Consider the following 13,529-nt stretch of genomic DNA (forward strand, 5'->3'; position numbering starts at 1 on the left):
CTACCTTAGCAACCATTTTGAACTAAAAAGAATCACTTTGCAGAAATGTAAACATACAAATGCCAAAAAATATGGTAAGGTAACGTGTAATGCACTTTCACCTCAGTTTTTAAACATATAATTCAAGGAGCACGTACCTTGCGATGAAAATGGAATTAAAAAACCTACTCGTCGACGCCTAAGATCACGTACCGGTGTAGATATAGCTCTCAAGAGTAACGACTGGACTAAGTCCAAAACTCAGAAATTTCCCTTTAGCTAGTTATAGCTACATAATTCTCTAAATCTAATGTTGCTCTCCTGTCAACGTGGGTGGCAGATAGTTGATTCACTAGTTAGTAATTTCTACATTTTGATTGCATGTCACTAATAACCATTCTTTTAATTGTTAATAATACGGTTAGAAAAGCTTTTTTTAATAAAAGATAGACAGTTCAAGTGTAATTTCTTCGTAACAGTTTTCTTTCCAAAAAGTCTCATCAAAACAAAAATGCATTATTAGATGCTTTTTCATGACAACAAAAAAGATTTCAGTCAAAACAATGCTGTTCTAAGGGTTTCTGTACGTAAAAGTAGTGAAATTCCGTGCATTAGAACTAGCAAGTATTCATAGCATTTCCGAGTTTTTTTGCGTTGGTAGCGCTTTCACCACGATGGAAAACTAAAATTAAAACATCCGTTTGATGCTTTGTGAGATGTAACGTGATCACTTATTTCCTTATTTGGGTCTCTAAGTCTAATTTTCAATTGACATCGCAAGTTTCCGGTTCTATTTTTTTTTTTAGCAATTGGTGGGCCATATTTTAGCAGTTTTCACGGATATATTGAAAAACAGTTACCGTTAAAAGGGCCAAACTCCGACAAGAAAGAGAGGTCTTGTGGTTACGCCTGTGTTGTGATTAACTCAAGGGCATAACGTGAAAAGGTAATTGTCACAATTTCCTTGTTTCAAATTTTAAGCCATGCGAGAAACCAAGGGAAAACAAAACAGACCACAAAGTGGCACGTGTAGACAACTTGATCGAGCGGCATGTTGGACATATTTGCTTTGTTCTCATTCAATTCCTTAAGTCGTCTTAATTGGTTTCCAAAGTGAATAAGAAAAGAAAATATCTTATAGGAAATGTACGAGATAAAGGAAAAGTTTCGGATGAAGTTCGCTTTAATGTATATTATAAGTTTAAGAGGAAAAAATTACCAGTTTCTTCTAATACATACGTGAACACTAGCATAAACATAACCTTATGGGCTTTTATATCGTCGTCTTCTTCCGTTTGTTTGAGTTGTACAAATCATCAAGAATGTCTCGTATCCAAAAGTTAAGACGTAGCATAATGGAAGGTAAGTCTGCACTTCAGTTAAACAATGATTCGGTCGCATTTCGTGGCCCATGGCCATGTTGAGTTTCTCTACAGCACGTCGAAATTTAAAATTTGTTTACTCTTCAACTTTGTTGTCAAAAAAGAACTTAGTAGGAGGCCAGTGCATCTCCTCTCGAGGCTCAAATATTTGTCAGTAACGAAGTACGAGGAAATAAGGCGTTTTGACACCAAGTTCTTTCTTACCGCGTCGTTAAGTTTCATAAAATAGAAGTGTTGCTGAGGTTTCTGTGTCTATTTTCCAGTGTCACATTGTTTTGAGAGAGGGACTCGCATTATTATGAGTCTGTTGAAGCTCGGAGCGTGCCCTCAGGGTTGCAATGATGTTACTTATACACCTTTTCATTCTTTCGAAAAACTGGCGGCAAAGACCTGATATAATCGTAGGACAAATCTTACTCTTCCATTGAAAAAAATTGTCATGATTATCAACAACTTTTGGCTCATTATATCAGCGCAAAATAGAAACTGCAAAAACACCTTAGTGTTGGACATAGTTTTGGCTTTTGCATCGCAAATAAATTAGCGACCTGATATTTGTTATGGTTAACCACGCATCCAAAGACTGAAAGGCGTCTGAAAAGTCCATAAACATAGTTTTTTGAGGATTTTCAAACATAATCCCCGAAGAAATTCTGCTTCACCCTTTGCAAAAGCAAGAAAGTTCGTTTGTCTAAAAAGAAAATATGTTTTCTATCCTCGACGTAAAATATTTTACTCGGGTTACGAGGTAAAATAAACTCTCAATTTTCCTCAAGCTCCATGGCAGGTGCAAATGCCGCCCCTATGTGAAAATTAATGGTTAAGGTAAACCTAAAACCGTTTGCGCATCATAGGCTGACAAATCATTAGTTGTTGAAGCTCTACATTTTAATAAATGGCTTTGCAACTGAGTTCTCATTAGTATGCTCAAGAGGAGCCCAAAGGAAAGCTCGAATCTTGTTTCAGATGCGGTCACAATGTGTTAGAGGTTAATCTCTTTAATGGACGAGTCGTATTTCAGTAAGCTTATCTCGCGTCCGACGATTAGTGTTTTATAGGACCAGGCGATGCACAGCGAGCGCGAGTATCCATGGATGCGAGTTGGAATAATTTCGATCCAGTTGGCGAACATAATATGTCCTTTCTTTTCAACTGCTACAAACGTCACGTAACTGTCAGGACAAAGATACATTGCGGAAGCTGGCGAGAATAAAATAGCGGTGTCCTATAATCTGTAATACCAGTCAAGCTTTGGCTCCAGCAGCTCTCTTTAACCAGACGGTGTTCTCCAAGAAAACAGGGCTCTCGTTTAGGAAAAAAACATGACGGGGGGAATGGGTCTTACACAACGGACCTCAATGGTTTTGAACAGTTATTTCCTCGCTTAGCGTGAACGTTTTTTTTTAGTCACTGGGCCGGTTATCTTGGGCAATGTGGCTCCGTCGGTCGTTGTGATAGCGCGTAGCCGGCAACTTAACACAGTCTCTAACCGTTCATAACGAGTTAGCAGCGGCCAAGTCTCCTCGGTTGTGTCGTTTCAGCAGCCCATGAACGCAGTGTGTCCTATATGGTTGCCACATAAGTACAACATAACGGCAACAACACGAAGATGTTTTCATTTGTCTCCCTTCTCGGCATCAATCAGCACAACTTAGTCTGTCGTGACAATCGATCCCGCTACCATAGCCATCGTTAACCAATGCCAGTACCAGCTCAGGAGCCAAATTCAAGAGCGCATCTCTCCTCCTCTGCGCTATTTGGGTCGGTCTTTGGCGCTGGGAATACCGAGTGGTTTCGTACGAATCTATTCAACATATCACGGTTTTTCATGTACTATGGTGAATTGCACTCTTGTTCGTACATAAATTCCGATCTATGTGCGAATTTATTCAATCGCTCCGCAATCATGCAAGGCTCATCGCCTAAGCAACGGGGAAGCATATCAACGAGAGATTCAAAAAAAAGATTGAAAAGGAAAATATAGCAGCAAAAAACCATGTGGGTTCGTCAATCGTCGTCTTATCATTTGCTGGTTGCCTTTGCTCATAACTCCGATGATTTTCCGTCACAGCGAGAACAGCCGTATTGTCAGAAGTCTTGAAATGGGTTCAGGACTCTCGCTTTATGCTCGTCCCCTAACCAAGGCCTTGAACCCTGTTATTTATAGCCTGGAAAAAACGCAGATTTCAGAAAGGGAATTGAGAAAAAGTTTTCAGGAGCTCTCTCAAACGACATTATCGGGCAGACCAACAGATGACATTTGTCTAAAAACCGACTGTAAACAAAACATTGATTTTTACTGCGAAAAAAAAATGTGATTTCGCTTTAAAACCATTATTTTGCGCGGAACCCTTTCATATTTTTTTTTTTTTTGGATAAAATTATTTCAGAATAGAAAAAGCGTTACGAATGCAAGATACGGAATGATTATAAAAATACTTTAATGCGTTGCGCAAATAATCCAATTTATGAACCAATTCGAGAGGTTTCGCGCTCGATAACAGAGGTTGTTGTCCATGAACTTATTGCATAATAGATCCTGTTTTGAACTAGTCTTGCAACGACTATATTTCAACAAAATATTTCTCCGATATGATATGCATTGCAAGATTGTAAGTAACGTTTAATTGAGTTGTTAGCCACACGGAAATTGTCTAGCCGAATGACATCAAACTTAATCAGCTCGGCGTTCTTAAAAAGTAGTTATCGTTATTCAGCGATGTGAGGCTTTTATATTGTGTTTAGATATTGGTCGACTCGTGGTTCTTTCCTGTTGCGCTCTTCAAAAGACACCAAAAAGTAAAAAAAAAAAAAAAACACTCGTTCTAAAAGCCTTTTTTATAAGTATGCGTTTACAACAGTAGTATGTGATGTGAATTTTAATTTTGTTACTGCCTCAGCATTTTGAGATCAGTTTACGTAGCTCTCTCGGTACTTGAATCAAAGTTTTGACGTCTAGTTGAGTGGCTGTTGGTTAAAGGTCACTTTGAGAGTCATTGCTAAAATATGTATGGACAACAATTAATAGAGTAAACACCCAAAAAGAAAATTTCCTGTCTGCCTTTTGTTTCAATCACCCACCTATTTCTCTGCAGGAGAGCCTTGTGAAATGTTACCCGGCTTCTCCTTTAAGATGTTTCGTTTCTATATGCATCATGCAAGGGAGTAAAAAACAGCAATTTTTATTTCAAATGTATGCTTTGGTTTGGAAATTTGCGCAGCTTTTGTTCCTTTCGTTTTGCTCTGGCCAGGTCTCAATGAAGGTTGTCTCAGTGTACACCAACATCATGAAATAAAAGTGATAGCTTTCAATAGTAGAAAGTATCCTAACTGTCCTATAACTATGATCGAAGCACTAATAACACATTTTGATCTGCCCATCTTTGATACAAATCGTGCCAAATTTTAAAGGGGTTGTCAGTTGTCAGCCGACTGCGCATTATCTGGACATTGATGACTGATATGAAGAAAGTTGTAAAATAATCCACCTACGGATTCTAATGTTTGACTATACAAAGAAAATTTTGATATAAAACCAAACAAGACTAGCCTGCGTTTTGAGAATGTTATCTGAAACCTTCATGGACATTTTGTATAGCTAAAGCTTAATTTTTTTAAATATTCCGCATATGTTAACCTGAAAAAACTGAAGAAATTCTGATCACGTATACATATGTAATTAAATGATGGATCAGTCTTAAACCAGACATTGATGACAGTTAGGTAAATTTAGCTACAATTTTTAGCCCAAAATTGGATGCCCTGGACATCCATCTCCAAGTCATTAGTTGCATGATAGGAATTGATTCCCTACTCGAATCTTCTATTCCAGAATAACCCACATTATCCGTGATTTATTCACTCTTACGGAAGCTTTGTAACTAACGGGATTAGTTATCTCATCACAGTTAATTTAAAATCTACTATCGACGTCACACGTATCACCGGGTCAGTGGGTCTGGGTTAATGCCAAATAGAAAGTGTAAGTATATTTGCATCTAGTGATCAGTTGACTGATTTGAAAATCACAATGCGTAAGAATTCTGTTCAATCTTTCGTTCAATAGAGGCGATTTTTTTATTGTTCTTTTACTTAATGTTTTCATGAGCCTGGTGTGTGTGTGTTTGAAAACTTAACCTTCCGTGGTAGCCTCCGTGGAAATACTTATGAAGACAGCAATAGACTTCGTTTAGTGCACTACCTTAATGATATGATATTTGAAGATCTTTTACAGACAACTCAAAGGTCTCCCTCTGCCGATGATTTTTTTTCTTTTTTCTTAAGCATTTTTGTCTTTGCTTTCGTTTTCACGTATTTAGATCATCTTTATAATTCTAACTAAACCTGCCATTTGGGAGTTTTTTTTTTGTTTGTTGTTTAGCACTTGCTGCAATGATGTTATCTGGTCAGTGATGCGCTAGTTACAATTATTTTTAAGCACTTTGAGCCCTTTTCATCTCTCAGTCGCTGAACACGTGGTGCTGTAGAACCATTATATAATTTTAGGGCTTATCTTAGATGGAACCTGCCTTTGGAAGAGAAACAATGTCGTGGTGTTGTGATGATTACAAGAACAGCTGAAGAACTATTTTAAGCCTGAAGCCGCCAAACCATAGTTCTCCTTCGACTACAGGAATTTCGTATTCTGAAGGAGTTACCCCCCGTACTAAAGAAATCTATCTAATATATTGAAAAATTTCATTGTTCCACTAGCCTGAAAGTTTTTTCAGCTGACTTAACAAATTTTTTTCCATCTTTTGTTGGCTCCACAGACATAATTGGTCTTCATAGATCCCTTTTTTGGCAGAAATTTGACCATAGGACTTGAGTTATTGAAGTGTAGCCCTGGAGTCTGTATAGAAGTATTACGAGATCGTGAGATATAGGGTGAAAAAGGTTATTTGATTAAGGCTCATTAAATTGAAGTGAAATCATGAACGTGCAGCTGATGATGTAGTTACCACACATGTGGTAGAGTGAATTAGACGGATTTGTGACTAAGGGTCTGTTTATTATGAAGTAGAGACTAGCTATTCGCGACTTTTTTAGACCGATTGTCTCGTCAATGAAAATTTTGGGAATCAGTTTTGTTTAAAATATCAATGCTAACATGATAGTTTTCAGGATGATTTGGATCATCACATCACAGGGTTTGTTCGATGGATTTTTATATCACCGTGATGTGACGAATCTACGGCCCAGTTTTTTTTGCTGTGAATTTCCTTTTGATCACCTATTTTTTTCCATTTATTTGTGTCTCAAAGCAAAGCAAAAAGAAAGCAAAGAGAAAGCAAAATGAAAATATCTACATGCGAAAGTTTGCATTTTAAGTTGTTATTGACCTGGCATTTTTAGGTCTTCAGATTAATATTGGTGTGCATTTAGTTGTTTATAGGCTGTTCCTCCTGTTTTTGTTTGATTTATCGATTCCATTATGATGACGTTGCTGGATAAAGTGCACTCATGGACCCCAGAAATTCCGTGCGAAAACTTATCTGCTAAACACAAGACGTTCTAAGCAATGAGAAGACACAAGATAATTCATTTTGGCATCGTATAACTGGTGTTGCTGTACGGATCTGAGGAATTTTAATGAAGATGTAACCTGGCTTTGGCAGCAATACAATTAAACTGTCGCGTGTTGATGATAACGTGATAACTGTAGAACTAGAGACGGATTTTGTGCGATTAACCATTGCCATCCATCTATAAAATTAAATTTGAAGTAGTATCCTTATCAAAATAAAGAATTCTCTCTATTCATAGCTGGAAAACCTTATTGTTCTATCTGCGTAAGACCCTGATTATGAAATCACTAAAGACCTTTTGTCAACTTTTTTGCTCAAAGTTGCGTTGATCTTTCCTTAGGTTAATCTCACTCAGATCAAATTGGCTTGACAAGGACTTAACTCTATTGAAATTTTGCGACCTGAAATTTGTTTTTACTGAAACTTCATGCTTTGTTGTCATAATCGCAAGATATAGAGTAAAGCACCGGTATCTTGGGATTAAAGGCTTGTTTGGATTCAGGATAATTAGTTTAAAACGAAAAGGTGACGTAAACTCATAAACATGCGGCAGTCCATGTATTCACTACCAATGTGTCAAACGTGTCGGTTACTTTGAAAGGCGCAATATAAACAGGATGATTAATTAAACAGTGAGATAGAAAACACCGAGGAAGTAACAATGAGCCAAAGAGGAACAAGTAAGGAAAAATTTAACACGAATTATAAATTACGAAATCTGTGGAGCTCGCACATCTATGGAAATATAATTAAACAGGAAGATTGATTAAACAGTAAGATGAAAAACACCGAGGAAGTGAAAAAGAGCCAAAGAGGAACAAGTAAGGAAAAGTTTAACACGAATTACAAATTAAGAAATCTGTTCAGCTCATCTATGGCATTTCTGAATTCGATATAGGACCTTGCTCTTATTATTGTTTGCTCGGTTTGAATCGATCCAGGACCAGTTGCTGTTTAACTTACCATAATAATATTTGATAATAACTGTAATAATACTAATAATAATAATAATAACAGGTAGACTACCAATAACTATGACAGTAATAATATTCAGGATAATGATATTAATAGTAGTAACTTTTGTTACTATTATTATCTTACAGGATTGTTCGTGTCTCTGCACTAGATTGAAACAAAAAACTAAAAATTAAAAACTCAATGAAAAAAAGTCTTATTAATCTAAATTTTAGGAAGCCTTTTGGCTGCCAAAATTACGCAAGCCCTCCTTAAAGCTCTCATGTTGTTACACCTTTTTTCAGTTAAACATTTGATCGAAACTTATAAGATACGTAAGAATATCTTTAGCAACCTTGTTTCTTATTTTTTTGTTTTGTTTTTTTCTTTTCTGAATTTGTTCCAGTTGTACCTGTGGATTAACTGGACTTGCTGAAGCTGTGTTCGAAAATGTTGGTGCTCATAAAGAGGTAACTGGACAATTGTCGCACCTGAAATAAAAAACATTGTTTAGGTATAGAATAAAGGGGTAAGTTTTCAAAGAAACGATGTTACTGAGTCGATGGGGGTTCAAATGTATAGCGAGATAATTGGTTTTATCGATTGAATTGATCATGTAAATTGGACAAGAGTTTTAAGAGTTAAGAGTTTTTAAAGCTGACTGAACTCTTTACGGTGGCCAATTTACATTATCAACTCAGTTGTTTTAAAAACCAAATTATCTTTGGGAGTCGAGTTTTTCGGAGAGTGATTGAGCTATCCATGATTATTGTAAATTTCTTAACAGGTGCCAGTCTTTTACATACTTAAATATCATTTACATTTTCTTCGCTCAGCTGTTCTTTTAAAAAGATTAGACACCACAGATCGTTAGCTCTGATATCCAATAAACCCAAGTTTAACATTTCATCTTGGATTAGTGTCAAAGTGTCAACCAATTCCTGCTACCTCCTCACCTATGGTTACACAGGTGGATCAACTCAGCGGGGGGGGGGTAAATTATTTATCAAGGAAGTTGCCTTTTTTTTCTCTCAGTTCTCATCGATTTCATTAATTTCTTTCCTGCTGCTCCTATTCGACATTAGTACCCTTTAGAGTGTTTCTAAATGTCGTTTTACAGGTTTTGGGTTCTTTGCTCAAGCAAGGACGATTCCACAAAGCCGTCAACTACTTAGGACATAACGAGAACTTAGCTCGGACAGGTAAATATAACTTAGCCTTGAGTTTATAAATAATTAAGTGACCATCGTTTCAAGGATTTTCAAAAAGAGAGCCTTTAACTGATACCTTTGCCTTGTTATCGAAATTTCTCAGCCGATCTCTACTATTCACATCTCAGAGTTTCCTGAGAGACAGAAGGCGTTTCCTACATACAAAAAAAATTCCAGAAATTTCGTGTGAAATTCCCATTAGTGAGGAACGTATCCTATACTTGACAAAAGTCCTAAAGCTAGGCGTGTGTCCTATTGAGATTAATCATTTTAGTTCGGTTTTGTTTTCTCGTGTTATACTGATTTATAACCTTTTATACTCGAGTATAGTTGTTTGATCAATGGGCCTCCACGCAATCATCCCTAAATAAGAAGAGAAGGTCTCTGTTCACTATCTAAAGATGTCACTGCATATCAATCTAGTTTACCATTAGAATCAGCCACATTTATTGACCAAAGATCTAATTAAGCCTTCTAAAAACTAGAAAATGTATAACAGCACCACCTTTTCAGACATTTCATATATAACGATATTTTCTCTTGGAATTATGTCTCTAACCTTAAAATATGTAAGCCCTCACCTTTTCTTTACCCGTATTTCTCTACCTTTACAAAGTATAATATACATTAACTCTTCCTTTTAGCCCTCACTTTGGCTATAGATCTATTTACTGTGACACGATCAATAAGTTAGACTTGGTAATTAATAGGCATGACACCGGTCATTTTTTTTTGTTGCCATGATTTCATCCTTGGTAGGTTTGGTTGTTCACACGGTCCTTTATTCAGTTACAAAGCTATGGCGCGTTCTTGCAACTTGCATGAAGTTTCCAAAAAATCATGTTAAAATCTCAAGGAACACCTGTATGACACTTTAAATCGGTCTCAATTTCTTAGATTTTATAGACGCCCTCCAGAAACTGCCACTTACGGACGCCATGCTATCTTTCTTGTGTGGTGATAGCAATGAAAACTGCCTGTTTTCCATCAATGAGGTAACTTGACTATCAACATGTTTTAAAAATTTTTATTTACATGCTACCGTGCAAGCCGCTTCCAGTGAAAGCAATGCTACCCTAATTTATCAAATAGTGGAAGAGCAGACTTTATTTATCATGTTCTGAACCGCAAGACTCGTAAAATATGCTCATCTTTAGAACGTTTCTCACCTCCTCCCTCTCCCTTTCTCCTTTCGTGTCATACAATGAGGGTACTTGCTGTAACCAACAGACATTGAATCGTATTTAACCAGTAATTCTCTGATCTTACTCCCACAATCGATCGTTTCACTTTCAGTTCACTAATTTCCCAAATGGGTATTCAAAAACGATGTGTGACAACAGTTTTTCAGATATCCCAAATGGGTTTCACGGCTGCAGGGTAATGGAGGCGTGGGAGAGGGGAGGGGAATAACAGCAGAAAAAGCCACACATCGAACGGTAGAAAGAGCAGCGTTCATATGGTAACATGCTTATGGACTGAGGTAGTTCGTGATGGACGAGCAAATATTTCACTCTTAAGCTAAATAATCAGTCAAAAGATATATCTCAAAATATCCCAACGAGTGTCCAGACAGAAGCGTAAGAAATCAGCCTTACGTTTCCATTCTCTCTTTCAGGCTGCTGATCTTTTGGCACATGTGCTTGTGAACTCATCCCTCCGTCATGCTGCCAATAGAGAGCACGGAGAAGGAATTGTTCCTTAACACTAACGTAAAGGACACAAAACATTTTTAAAGTAGATAATTCATTAGCAAATTTCGTCAACACATCGGATATTATTTTGCGGATTACAAACAGTAACTCTGGAACGTTTCTAGTGGTTCTCCCCAGTTTGAAGTGATCATTCTTCATTCGTTTTCAAATCACACTTTTGCTTCACAATCCCATGAAAATCGTCGAACACTCAAGAATGTACCTACCGCGTTAACCAAATGTTATTAAAATTAATCATTGGTCCGACCATGTGGTCATTAATTTTAAAATCATCTTTCCCTCAATAGAAAGGAAAAATATCAGGAATTGAAAAGAAATATCTTCGCCCTTTCAAACTAATTTCGCACCCTGCACGACATTCTACATGCGATTGAGTGTATTTTTTCTGCGTACAACTATATGCTTTGCGCGAATAATTTGCGCTTTACGCGTGCAACGCGCGTGCAATTCGAGATGAAAAACCACTTCTTCTTGGATTTGTAAATAATTTTTCTTTAGGCCTTGAGTATTCGTCATATGAAATATATGACGCCAAATAGATTTATTGTTTTACCGCTGACTCTATGTTACTGTACCGTGTATTGACCTTGCTTCCCAAGTGACGAAAGCTAAGGAAGGTAAGATTGTTTGACTTTAGCCAGCATTTTCCATCCCTCGCTTATACCTAAATCTATGAACATCATCTATTTTGTTCGTAATTTCGTTAGGGAGCACGCAAGATGAAAATTGTGTGCTCTAAGTAATTGCCTTGATCTAGAACTCGCGAGCTTTCGGCGATTAGACTGAGGCCAAAATAATTATATCCAACAGATCTTCTCAACAATAGCAGAGGTAGCGCTAGCGAAAGCTCGCACAATGAGCCCCCATAAATGTGTGAATATGTTTATGTTGTGCTATGGGTGAAATGTTAGGTTTCTGTGAGAATGGACGGTCGCACTCTCAACCCAATAATCTGTGTTTGTTTTGGACTAAAACAAAACTATCTTCAGTAAAAATTTGTCCCTTCGCATGAGTTTTTCGGCTGATTCATGGCCATTTAGCCGTTTTTAGTTTTCTTGCTTTGCCGTGTTGGCAAGCGATTGTTATTGTATTGATTTGCGAGGTTTATAAACATATATGCTGATACAAAGTTCATTCAAGATGAAGTAAAATATAACCTTTGTCACGCACTACGACGCATGGAATAAAAATGTTAAAAAATACATTTCACTTTTGTGGTTGTTAGCCAAATGCTCCCAGTATCTTCAAAAACACGATTTTAAATGTCTTTTATGGTGAATTTAGTCGAAATGATCCCATAATGCGACCCTGCAACTGTAATTCTAGTCCTCTGGCAGTATGGTAATGGCTCCTCATGCGTGACTAAGGGTGATACAACGAAATCATTCCTCCTACATGTTGTTTGAATGTGACTTTCATTGTGACTGTAACGCAACACTTAATAGTTAGTAGTTGTCTGCTCGTTTTCAAAAAGTGACTGCTCCGACGAAAAAAGAACAGCTTTACAATGTTCAAACTTGTTATGACAAAACGTAATTTTTCGACGTTGAACCTACCCTGCTGGGATAATATGTAGCCAGTTTGACAGGGAGATTTAACTGAGTAGGGAACTGTTGTTAAAAGTTATATATATTTTTTCTTTTTCTTTTTCCTTTAGGAAGTTTAGAAGCTCTACGGCGTATAAGTGCAACTCGTATTCTATTTCGCCCTTAATGGCGGCCAACAAATCTGCCAAAGAAATTCTGGCCTCTTTGAGAAATGAGCCATTCTCTGTGGAGACTGAAGAAAGGCTAAGAAGCCATGCTGTCGTCCAGGAAGCGAGCGCTGGAACACTCCCTCTGACAGTTGTGGAACGACTTCTCTGCGAACAGTATCACATAATAGCCTCTGACACTCGAAGTATGGAGCACCTAGTGGCCAGGTTCAACGCCAATGAGATCATTCGAGAGTATTTCCAGTTCTTTTTGACAGGCGAGAAGATAGCTTTTGACAAGCTTCTCAGCATGGCAAAAGCTATGAAGCTTTCAGATTCACATCTGGAAGATTATGAGCCTCGGGCCGAAGCCCAAGCTTATCCGTCGTATTTGTGTCGTCTAGTCCATTATGGCGAAGCTCCGCAGATTGCAGCAGCCATTGCGGTTAATTTCCCAGCCTTTGGACGAATGTGTTCGCGTCTCGCAGATGCACTGAAAAAGAACTACCACATGAAAGAAGAAGACCTGGAGTTCCTTCGATTCTTTGGTAGTGGGGATTTAGACGACGGAGCTATAAAGGCTATTGAGGCTTATAACGCTGAGGCCGATAAAGGCACGTTCAAGAAAGTTCATTACAGTGATATTAAACGTGCAGTTCGTCTACTGCAAGCGTATGAAGTGATGTTTTGGGACAGTGTTTTCTCCAATCGTTAGATCTCGTGATGTAGGCTTTACTGAATGCTGGTGAAACTGTCTTGATTGCTTTCGCGTAGTAAGAGACAGTAGAATATATACGTGCATGAAATGGGTGCAAGTTTGGCGTTTGTAATATTACTACAATTTACAGAAATTGCTATAGAAAACAAACAAAAAAAATATATATGAAGATGTATATATTAATGGCGAGGAAACCCAATAAAAACCATTAATGCATGTCTCAAAAGCGGTGCAAGATAAGTAGACAACAGATAGAGTAAACGACGTGTCGGCAAGTCATGTCATAGTCCATAGTGGAATTAATAGTTGTTGGGAAAATGTAATTTAAATAGTTTCTTTTAAGTAAGCG

General features: G+C 37.5%; 2 protein-coding genes and 1 pseudogene across 2 annotated transcripts in view; all 3 read left to right on the top strand.

Annotated features, from left to right (window-relative positions):
• LOC131781746 (clathrin heavy chain linker domain-containing protein 1) overlaps positions 1-10,952 on the top strand; it is a 38,931-nt gene extending 27,979 nt beyond the window's left edge. The window contains exons 19-22 of the mRNA XM_059098455.2: positions 8,250-8,313; positions 8,964-9,045; positions 9,952-10,049; positions 10,673-10,952. Of these exons, the coding sequence (XP_058954438.2) occupies positions 8,250-8,313; positions 8,964-9,045; positions 9,952-10,049; positions 10,673-10,759 (331 nt within the window). The 3' untranslated portion in view covers positions 10,760-10,952. The remainder of the gene's footprint in view (positions 1-8,249; positions 8,314-8,963; positions 9,046-9,951; positions 10,050-10,672) is intronic.
• On the top strand, positions 1,335-3,629 carry LOC131781748 (trace amine-associated receptor 13c-like; annotated as a pseudogene).
• Positions 10,953-11,342: 390 nt separating the features above from the next.
• On the top strand, positions 11,343-13,392 carry LOC131781764 (uncharacterized). The gene is made up of 2 exons (XM_059098480.2): positions 11,343-11,386; positions 12,427-13,392. The coding sequence occupies exon 2, from the start codon at positions 12,482-12,484 to the stop codon at positions 13,175-13,177; it is 696 nt and encodes a 231-aa protein (XP_058954463.2). The 5' UTR covers positions 11,343-11,386; positions 12,427-12,481; the 3' UTR covers positions 13,178-13,392.
• Positions 13,393-13,529: the final 137 nt, after the last annotated feature.

The sequence above is a fragment of the Pocillopora verrucosa genome, chromosome 14 (genome assembly GCF_036669915.1).
Source record: "Pocillopora verrucosa isolate sample1 chromosome 14, ASM3666991v2, whole genome shotgun sequence".
Lineage (NCBI taxonomy): Eukaryota > Metazoa > Cnidaria > Anthozoa > Scleractinia > Pocilloporidae > Pocillopora > Pocillopora verrucosa.